Raw genomic sequence first — 11,307 nt, forward strand, 5'->3', positions numbered from 1 at the left:
CAAAAGAATATTCAATATATTTTGCTTGCATTACTTGAAATCATATATTTACAGTGACTAAAACTGTATTTCTGTCAACTACCAACAACTTCAGCTACTATAAAGCATTCCCAAAACAACATCCTGAAGATATTGATCAAATAATATTCCCACTTCACAGCTGCTTGCTGTATTGCATTTAAGAGCTGTAATTCCCTATTTACCAATGTTATCCCAGGATGACAATGATCTCTTTGCAGTTCCTAGTGAAAACTGAGCATCATCACTGCCCTTTCCTTTTCAAATGTAAACCACATTCAGAAAGTAAACACTCACTAAATATGAAACCTTTGTGCTATAGAAGTCCAGACAATACCTCATAATCAACTGAATTCATCCCTGAATCATGCAGTTCCAATTTCATGCCAGAATAACAAAAAATCCCAAGAAACCTATCATTAAAATCAAGGCAGGGAAATAATCAATAACACAATTTAGTGTAGCTAGATTAAAAGGAACTGATCCACTGGGTGAAGTAGCAAAAGAAAGCCAACGAACCCTCATAAACCCTAAAACCCATTAATTATAAGCTTGTGGTCTTGTTAAAGAGAACTGCAAATACACAGGTATATGGAGACACAGGCTCAATTTTGGCAAAATCATTAGGTATGGGTGTGTGTGGAGTAGGAAATCTGCTGCTTTGTCTGCAGTCATACCCATAAAACACAGACACCTTGTAGAACTTTCTGCTGTTTGCCCAGATGCTCACCCTAAACTACACAAACTTCTGTTCTTTCAGTTCTGGAAACAACCTCCCCCCAAAAACCTTGATTTAATGGTACACATCTGTGCTAGTTTGAGCCTAGCTAGACTGTTTTGGTGAGAAGAATTAGATTACAGGCTGTGAAAAGGCAACAATGGTGATGGCTACTGCACTCATAGGCTTGCTGAGATGGAGAAGAAGAACAACATAAATACAGATAAGAGTTGCTTTCTGAGCTCTGTGGGCTGCACTTCTCTCTCTCTAACCTAACCTGCCATCTCTGTGACTATTTCACTTGCTTCCTAACCCCCCTGGAGGACCCTCCAATCTACCTTGGGCATAAGGCAAAGAACTAGGGTAAGGTAGAGGGGTGGGAAGAAGGTGGAAGGGTGGTTGAGAGCCCCTCCTGAGGACTCAGGTTTCTGGGAGGGCTGCTGTGTTTCTGCATTACCTTTTACCTTGTATATCTCTGTATATAACTCCCAGGCAACGACCAGTAGAACAAGGGGACACAGTCTCAAGTTGTGCCAGGGGAAGTACAGGCTGGATGTTAGGAGGAAGTTCTTCACAGACAGAGTGATTTCCCATTGGAATGGGCTGCCCAGGGAGGTGGTGGAGGCACCGTCCCTGGAGGTGTTCAAGAAAAGCCTGGCTGAGGCACTTAGTGCCATGGTCTAGTTGACTGGCTAGGGCTGGGTGCTAGGTTGGGCTGGATGATCTTTGAGATCTCTTCCAACCTGCTTGATTCTATGATTCTATATATTATAAATACCTGCTTGTATATTGTGCTAGGTTGTAAATATAAAACTGCATACAATTTCCAGAGTCTAGTCTGGGTGATTTACAAAGTCGGGGGGAGGGAGAGGGCATGGAACACCCAAACCATCACAACATCTCACGTTGGCATTTGCTGTTTCAGTTGTTCCATTGGTTAAATTGAGGAAATGAAACATTGAAAGCTATTAGAGAAAGAAAAAGAGCAACCAACATCCAAAAAAACCCCAAACAACAACAAAAAACCTCAGCCAGGTGTATTACACAAGAACTACAGAAGGCATTTTCTGCTTACAGTCGTGTATTTTCATCACATCCAAAGGGTCAGCTCTTAGTGCTTTGCTCTAGAATCAGACACAAGGTATAGCAAGAGGGCAGATGCCATTGCACCCATTCCCATTGCACTGATTCCCACTGTACTGTGTTGTGTCTTCTTGCATCACCAAAAAAAACCCAAACAACAAAAAACCTCAGCCAGGTGTATTACACAAGAACTACAGAAGGCATTTTCTGCTTACAGTCGTGTATTTTCATCACATCCAAAGGGTCAGCTCTTAGTGCTTTGCTCTAGAATCAGACACAAGTCATAGCAAGAGGGCAGATGCCATTGCACTGATTCCCACTGTACTGTGTTGTGTCTTCCTACATCAACAAAAAAGCCCCAAACAGCCCTGCTCTGGGTAAGTCAGGATCATTAAGGCTGTGAGTGTGGCAAGCTACATCTTGGTCCCATTCCACATATTCTAGTCAGTGTTATTAGTGCTGGCTTTCAAGAGTTCTCAAGCTCATCAACCAAATGAAAGTGAGGCAGGGGAGTAATGGCTTCACTTTGAAGCTTCCAAGATCAAAGCCACGTATCTGGATTCATGCAGCTATCCTACTACAGCTTCTCCTGATTACCTGGAGCCAAGAGCTAATAGTTTCCTTTCTGGAGTATTTTGGTTATATACTCAGAACAAGTCACTAGCAATCCATCTTCATAAGTCCTGCTCATTCTAGGAGCCTTCTCTCCTCACAACAGTCCCAAAAGCATAATCCACAGCATAGCCACAATTTCTGCTCACCTGTTGTACTGTGTTTGCATGGAAAAGGTTTGATACAGGGGTGGCTTCTGTGAGAAGCTGACAGGAGCTTCCAGCAGAGCCAATGCCAGCCAGCTCCACGATGGACCTATCACCAGCCAAGCCCAAGCCCATCAATGACAGTGAATGCACCTCTGGGACAACATATTTAAGAAGGGGGGGAGGGGAAATACCCAAGCAACTTCGTCCAGAGAAAGGAGTGAAAATACATGAGACAACACTGCAGACGCCAAGGCCAGAGAAGAAGGAGGGAGAGGAGGTGCTCCAGATTTCAGAGATTTCCCTGAAACTGTGGTGAAGACAATATTAAGGCAGGCTGTCCCCCTGCAACCCATGGAGGTCCACAGCAGAACAGATGGACACATCCAAAGGAGGTTATGACCATGGCCCCATGGGAAGCACACACTGAGGCAGGCTCCAGGCAGGACTGGTGGACTCAATGATAAAGGATCCCATGCTGGAGCAGGAGAAGGTAGTGAGGAGTCCTCCCCTTGAGAAAAAAGTAGCATGATGAACTGACCACAACCATTCCCCCACCCACCTGTGCTGCACTGGTGGGGAGCAGGTACAGGATTTGAGGGTGATGCTGAGCTCAGGAAGGACAGAGGGGTGGGGAGAAGGTGTTTTAAGATTTGGTTTTATTTCTCATTATCCTACTTTGATTTGATTAGTAATAAATTGATTTCCCCAAGTAGAGTCTGTTTCACCCATGAAGGTAATTAACAAGTGATCTTTCTCTGTCCTTATCTCAACCCACAAGCATTTCATTCTATTTTCTCTCCCTTGTCCAGCTGAGGACAGCAACACAGCAGCTCTGATAGGCACCAGCATCCAGCCAGGCTCAACCCACTACATGAGTGCATTCAAGACTCTAAGTGGGAGGAAATGCCTCACAGCAGCACTGCTCTTCCCCTCCCTAGCTCACCTCACCTTCTCCATGTCTTAGGCTGGGGTTTCCCAGCATTATTTGGCACCTGTTGCGACCTGACCTCCTAGTTAGAGCACAGAAGTCCACTCATCAGAGGCACCAAGCACCAGAGTTGCCAGCTAGGCCAGGCACACACAGCAGCACCCAGCTCCCTGAAGAAGAGGGGAGCACTTGGGCAGGGGAGCACACACGACTGCACTGCAACTGCTGCACTTCTAACAGGAGGGGAGAAGAGAGGCAGAAAGGCAGGGCCAGGAGACAGCCAAGAACATCGACAGGGAAGGCAGTGAGATTGGAGAGCACAAAGGAATGCTGAGGGTGTAAGAGAAATGGCTTTAAATAAAATCTGGAAAACAATGTGGTTACTTCAGCCAAGATCTTTAATGTTAGGAGAAATAGCTACACTTGAAAGAAGTAAAAAGCACTTCACAGAGTAATGCCTGAGCAACCTGGAAGTGGCTGAAGGGAGGCCAGGGAAACAGGGAAGAGAAGAGGAGTTAGCTAGCTTGCAGCAACAATCATTTTACCCATTAGGAGACAAACATTTGGGGGTCCTTGTCTCGTAGTCTGGAACAGCAGAAAATTCCAGAATGGATAAAACAAGAATTATCCACATAATTTGGGCCTTTGGGGTAGAAGATTGCTCTTTGGAGAGGAAAAAAACAACAAAACTGCCTTTGCCACTTCAGAGACTAAAACTGTAAATAATAGCCCAGGAAAGAGATGAGGAGCAAAGAAAGGGTACTCAATACAGCCTCCCCCTCCCTTGTTCTGACAGATGCAGCTTCACCTCTCCCTTCCCAGGTCCCAATGCTCTCTCCTCTCTGCAGTACTTGAAAACATACCAAGAGGTTTCTCCATCTTTCACGCTGCTGTGACATCAGCAGGAGAAACAACCACGGCAAGCAGAGCCTAAAAAGCCTCACTGCCAGGAGGAACAGGGGAAAGCTGGCCAAGGCTGAGGCCACACAGCCTGCTCAGCTGCTTGTTGGGAAGGGCATGCATAGCTTCAGGAAGCTGCATCACCCTCACTGCACAGGGAGCCTTCAGGAGAACAGTTTAGCTGAAGGTGCTCAACAGCTTTTTCAGGCATGTGCAAACAGACATTTGCAGGCCCATAAATCACTCACCTCCAGGCAGATCTTCTCAAACATGTCTTAAGGTACAACCTACACGGGCCAACTGCCCTGCCAAAGCTCAGTTCCACCTCCAAAGCAAAGAAGGTATGAGGACACCTCAAAAAAACCCACAACCTAAAAAATGGTGTAACATGGACAAATTGTTGCTGTTTTTCAACCTTAACACACTCAACAGCAGACAAGATAGTTGGGCTGAATTCTGCCAGGGAAGTTTTAGCTGATGGTGAGAAATCCAGCCTGGGAACTAGGAGTCTGAAGGGTTAATCCCTGAGAAAACTACAAGCAACTAACAGAGCTTTATAGTGGGAAGGAAAAAGGAACAGCCATGGCTACACACTCCCCATATAATTACAGCCTGCCTCTTCTGCCTCCCAGTAGAAGCTGTGTTTGCTCAGTCCAATCCTAATTTGGGGAAGTAAGAACTGACTTCAAACAGCAATCACTCCGCTAGACACCACCTTTCACAACACTGCCCTGAAAAACATCTGCATAACATTTTCAGCATGTTCCTGCATCAGGTCTTCCACATGCTGATCCTGAGCAGCACACTCACAGCAGGTACCTACCTACCACCACGATGGAGAACATTGCCAGAACTTCTACGCCAAAGGTGACACAGAGGATCGACCAACTGGAGAAGCTGTCTATAGGAATAGGAAACTGCATTTTGAACTACTCTGTGTTTATGAACAGTTATGACACAAGCCCTACGAGGAGAGGCTGAGGGAGCTGGGGTTGTTTAGCCTGGAGAAGAGGAGGCTCAGGGGTGACCTTATTGCTGTCTACAACTACCTGAAGAGTGGTTGTGGCCAGGAGGAGGTTGCTCTCTTCTCTCAGGTGGCCAGCACCAGAACGAGAGGACACAGCCTCAGGCTGCGCCAGGGGAAATTTCGGCTCGAGGTGAGGAGAAAGTTCTTCACTGAGAGAGTCATTGGGCACTGGAATGGGCTGCCTGGGGAGGTGGTGGAGTCGTCGTCCCTGGGGCAGTTCAAGGCAAGGTTGGATGTGGCACTTGGTGCCATGGTCTAGCCTTGGGCACTGTGGTAAAGGGTTGGCCTTGATGATCTGTGAGGTCTCTTCCAACCTTGGTGATACTGTGATACTCCAGATCTGCATTCTTCTGCCCTCAGACACATTGACTATTTACCCACGTGTTGACAGGGGGTTTCCTCCACATTTGCTCCCTCAATCTTAGCACACCACAGGGAGGAAAAAAGGTGGTGTTCCCATCAGTGTGGCTACTAGCACAACACACTGTACCCACTGGCCAAAGTCCCCTCTGAGAAGTTCAGAACGCAAAGCTGCCTTGGGCAGAGTGGATTCCCGAGGTCGCAAGAAGCATCTCGAGGACAGTCCAGACAGGCTCTTGCAAGCACATCCCAGAGCAGCGAATGGGTGTGGCAGCCTATCTGGTCACAGAGCAGGAACTGTGACAGCCAGCACACTCTGGTTAGATACCCACAAAAATAACCGTTTCCTACCAGCCATAATTCAAATCACACCAGCAACACCTGCACCGATCTTAAACCTCACCAGGACTTTGACAAGAGCCTGGGTATTCCCAGGTCACACCAGAGTAACACCTAATACTGCACTGCTCTAACAGGGAACAGCAGCAAGTGGCAAGCAGCAAATGTGAAGATTGTTTTGCTTTTGCTCGGGTTATTAGAATGGAAAAAGGTATAAAAATGGTGAACATATGATCCCAGGCCATCACCACTCCCTTGGGTAGCAGACACAAGCAGTAAGTTTCTTTACACTGACAATGTAAACTATAGTATGAGACTCGTCTCCTAACAACATTGTTCATGTTCATAGCAACTACATAAAGGACTGTGACCGCTGCTGCTCAAGGGTGTAGAGAGCTGCTCTAAACTGATCAGAATGGTCCTCAACTTCCACGAGAGAGCTCACAAAGTTGTGAGCTCTACACAACCTGCATTTGTTACGTGCTGCACAAAGTTCTCACATAGCAGAAACATCACCTTGTCTGCAGCAGTGCTCTTACCTTACACATCTGTAACCAACCTGCAACGGCCTAGCATTAAGTTTTCCCCAAATCTAAAACTAAAAATTCCAAGGAAAAAGGGAACACACCAGTCAAGGCTAAAGCTACAATTCATACAGCCCGTTTCTCACACAGTTTGTAACTGATCCGAGTAAGGGACTCTGGGTACCATCTGAAACACAAGTAACAGAACATTCTGAGGACTCTGAAGTCCGTTTTCAAATTGAAAGCACACTTAATCACAGCCCAGTGAGGCAGGTGCCCTTAGCTGTGTTCTGCACACGGGAGAGCACGATCTGGCATGCTTGACTACTCCACTCTTGGCCAGAAGAGTGATTCCTGGCAAAACGAGGATTACAACGAGAGTGTCCCACTGCCAGTCCAACACTACAGCTAACTCACTTTGGCTTCACCTCCCATACACACTTCTCTGCATTTCTCAGAGTGAGATGTGGCGACACGGTAACCACACAATCACATCCCCACCTCGACAGGGGCTTTCGGGAGTGCTTTAGCAACATCCCTGGGACATGCAGGTGAGAGGCAGCAGCTGGGATCCCCGCAAGGTAGCTGCGCTCCTGGCTGCTTCTCCCACCTGAACGTGCTGCAGGTATTAGGGAAACACACCTGAGATGCCACAGTTTGGACTGAGGCATCTCCAGAGGTCTTCCCAGCCCAGCCCCGGCTCACCTTCCCCGGCGGGTTCCTACACTTCGTCCCGCTGCTGGAAGCTGATGCTGGCGTAAGCACTCAGGTCGTCGCCGGCATGGCCGTTCCCACGGGGCTGCCCCGGGGGCTTGGCTGGCTGCTTCCCGCCGGCCTCGGCGGGCGGGTGGAGATGGCGATGGCGGCGGTGGCTGAAGTCCTTCACCAGGTCCAGGTCAATGTAGTTGAGGCCGTTCTCCAGGGCGGGCTGCTCCCGCCGGGCCGCCTCCCCCGCGGCGGGGCGCAGCCAGACGTTCTCGAAAGAGGCCGAGCTGTGTCGCTTCACCTCCTCGACTCCCCCCGCGCCGCCGCACGGCAAAGCAGTCCCGGTCCCCCCGCCGCCGCTGGCTGCCGGACCACGAGCGGAGCTCGGCGTGGACGAGAAGGTTTCGGAACTGTGCCGGCGGCGCCCGCCCTGAGGGTCGGCCCGCACCACCTTAGCGCTCTGGTTGCGGCCGGGGCTAAGACTGACGCGGGTGAAGGCGCTGCCCGCGCCGGGGCCCCCCAACAGGGAGGAGGAGCGCGGCGGGGCCGCCGATAGTTCGGCCGGCGGCCGCGGAATCTCCGGGGAAGCCACCGCCGTAGTCGCGGCTGCCGGCGGGGGCTTGTCGGCGTAGCCGAGCAGGAGGGCGGGCGAGCAAGGAGAAGCACTACCGGCGCAATCCGGGCAGGAGCCACCGGCCGCCCCCAGCTGCATCGCCACGTAGTCTCTCGAACTAGGAGCTGCACCGCGGCCGGGCCGCGTCGAGGAGCCGGCGGCCCGCGGGGGGCCCAGCTCCATGTTCATGTACTCCTCAGCGGCCTCGCTGCCCAGCCCCAGGGCGGCTGAGGGGAAGGCCGGCTTCTCGCCGGCGATGAACTCGATGTTGATGTACTCGCCGGGACTCTTGGGCTCCGGGGGCAAGAGAAGCGGGGGCTGCTCCCGGGCCCGAGGCAAGGTGCTGGCCTTGGGGCCGCCCAGCGACAGCCGCGTCGGTCGTGCCAGCCGGCCCTTGGTCTGCACGGCCGTGTCCACCCTGCGCGGGGGCTGCGAGTGTGGCAAGGGGCAAACATCGGTGCCACCACCGCTGCCGCCGCCACCGCCACCCAGGCTGTCACTGCTGGTCGACGAGGATGAGTCCTCGGCCGCGTAGAGAAGGCGGCTGGATCCGAGCGCCGTGCGGGGCTGCGGGCTGCCCTCCTCCCCTGCCAGCGCTGCGCCGCCGCCGCCGCCTCGCCGGTGCACGTGCTTGAAGGAGCGCGGCAGCGAGAAGTAGGAGTAGATGGGTTTGTGGTGGGTGGCGGTGGCCTCCTCGACGCCTGGCTGGCCTGCACCCCCAAAGTAGCAGTCAGGTGGCGTGCTGGTGGTGGAGCCGCTGGCTGGGGACATGTTTATGTAGTCGCTGCTGCTGCAAGGGAGCTTCCCTTCGTTGCTCTCCACTGAGAGTTTGGGGTGGTGACCACCACCGTTCGTCCAGATCTTGCCATAGCCTGCCGAGCCGCTGTCAGGGGAGTAGCTGCCACTGGGGGACATCATCATGTAGCCATTAGAGTCCACCGTGGCTGGAGGGTGGCGGCCCCCCCTGCCCGGGTTGATGATCTGTTGTGGGGCTGACACGCTCTTAGGGCTCATGGGCATGTAGTCACCGCCCTTGGGGGGCTCCCCACCACTGGGCACAGGGGCGACACCAGGTGACATCGGCATGTAGCCATCATCCGTGTGTGGTGCAGAGTTGGTTCGATGATGACCACTGTCCAGGTGGTGCATCTCCAGACACTCCTCTGGGTAGGAGTGCGTGGGCACAAAGGCTGAGTGCCGGTAGGAGGGCAGACGGTTGCTCCCACAGGGGTAAGAAGGTAACATCTCTGTGTACTCCTCAATGGAGGCTACTGAAGACTGTGAGGGTGTCTTTTGGTGGGAGATGGTGGGCGAAGTGCCTGCAGAGTGAGTCCGCTTCCTGAATGCCTTCTCCAGATCGGCCACCTCCTCACCACCACCTCGAGGGCAGCACGGTGTACTAGGGTAACGGGGCTGCTGCTGTGGGTGGCAGGTGCGTGGGATGAAGTGGCCATTGGGGGCAGCCAGGCTGCTGCATGAGGAGGTGGCCTTGCCCCCCATGCAGATGTAGTTGAGCTCTTCATCACCCCGAGCTGGCGGGGTGTGTCCCAATGAATCTGGGGTCACACTGCGAAAAGAGCTACGAAAGTCACATGGGCTGGAACCATATTCATCAGAAGAAATAAATCCACCATCGCTAGGGGAGCCAGAAACTGATGCACTGGATCTTCGTGGAAACAGGCAGTCGGAGGTGGAACCGTGGCCACTTGTGCTGCTGGAGGACAGGCTGACCGGGCTGGTGGCTGAAGGAGAGCAGCGTGAGGAGGGCATAGGGATGGACCGGCTGTGGTTGAGCGGAGGATGGAGCCTGGAGTTTCCACGGTGCCTATGTGAATGGGTCCGGTTGGCACTGGGACTTACAGGGCTACCATCCACAGAGGCAGGCCTTGACATTGTGCCTTCCCCATCGCTCGATGCTCGCACCCGAAAAGAGCTTGGTTTGCCACCTGTTCCTCCACCTCCAGCAGGAGAGGTGGCAGTGACACTCTCAGTTCTGGACCGGCGGCTAAGCCCCACTTGGCTGGGTGGAGGGTTGTTGACATGGTGCCTGCTGCGAAGGGGCACAGAGATGGGGTTGGAACAGTTTGAGGAGGACTGGCTCTTGCTGCGGGGCCGGAACTCCTCACTCATGGCTCGCATAGCCTCCAGGATGGTTTCGTGCATGTTCTGTGCCACCACAGAGTCATCCACTTGCATCCAGAACTCGCCGGGCCCAGTGACGGCTGAGCGCCCCACCTCAATAAAGAAGAAGTTCTCAGAGTGACCACAGCGGCGGATATTGAGCAGCTGCAGCACCACAGCAGCCGCATCCGAGTTCAGCTTCACAAAGCTGATGGTCTTGTTAGTCAGGCACAGGCGGTAGATGCCAATCAGGTTCTTTGTCTGGCCTAGGCCCTTAGGCTTCAGAATTACTTGCCAAACTTCCTTAAAAGCTGGGCCAGGGGCTACCTCACCATAGGTGTCCTCCCCTGCTTCCCCCAGCCCAGCATTGCTGCCTCCAAAGGTGACATCACTGTGGTGGTGGTGGTGATGGTGATGGAGGTGGTGGTGGCCCTTGGCCCTGTTGTGCAACTGCAGCAGTGCTTGGTACCAGCTCTCCTGTTCAGGCTCACTGTCAGCTGCAATGGCAAAGTGCTCGTCCTTGGTGTAGAGGGCCACCAGGTGCTTGTTCTTGGAGTCAGCCCGTTTGTTGATGTTGAAGCAGTTTTCCAGTGGGATGGAGCGCTTGGGGGCCCCCGACTTGTGTCTCCATTTCTTCTCATTCTCATAATACTCCAGCCGGGCGGGTCCAGACTCGCTGGCTGCCCTCAGCACGAAAAAGCGTTTGTGCATGCTCTTGGGTTTGCGCAAGTAACCCACCTTTCTGACATCCGAGAAGAAGCCCTCGTTATTATCCGTGGGGCTGGCCATGGTGAGAGGCGGTGGAGCTGTTACTACAGCCAGCAGTCCGGGAGACCCCACTGCAGCCAAGCCAGCCGAAAAAGACAGCCACCTAAAATAAAATTCATGCAACAGCAATTCAAAGAAGGAAAAAAAAAAAATGAAGCAAAATAGCTCAGGATCCGTTTGAGTGTGGGACGGGGGATGGCCACAAGCAGGGTGAGAGCAGCTGTTCAGAGGCAGCTTCCAGCACCGAATCAGACTTTGCTTGGCTGTTTATGCCCAAATCGCCCTTAGGTGGGGAAGCACGTCCTTAAAAACTCCAGTTCCGATCAGTCCAAACCAAAGTCCCGTCCCAAGAGCAGCCGCCGCAAAATAAAATCGCATCTTTCCCTTCTTTCCTCCCTCCGGGGTCAGGCTTTGCCGGGCCGGGACCGGGACTGGGGGTTCC

At 52.4% G+C, this 11,307-nt stretch overlaps 1 protein-coding gene across 3 annotated transcripts in view; it reads right to left on the bottom strand.

Moving 5' to 3' along the window:
- Positions 1-10,966, bottom strand: part of IRS1 (insulin receptor substrate 1) — a 62,625-nt gene extending 51,659 nt beyond the window's left edge. For all 3 annotated transcript variants that reach the window (XM_064152799.1, XM_064152801.1, XM_064152800.1), the window contains exon 1: positions 7,364-10,966. In XM_064152799.1, the coding sequence (XP_064008869.1) occupies positions 7,380-10,886 (3,507 nt within the window). In that variant the 5' untranslated portion in view covers positions 10,887-10,966 and the 3' untranslated portion in view covers positions 7,364-7,379. The remainder of the gene's footprint in view (positions 1-7,363) is intronic.
- Positions 10,967-11,307: the final 341 nt, after the last annotated feature.

This window comes from Pogoniulus pusillus, chromosome 13 (genome assembly GCF_015220805.1).
Source record: "Pogoniulus pusillus isolate bPogPus1 chromosome 13, bPogPus1.pri, whole genome shotgun sequence".
Classification (NCBI taxonomy): Eukaryota; Metazoa; Chordata; class Aves; order Piciformes; family Lybiidae; genus Pogoniulus; species Pogoniulus pusillus.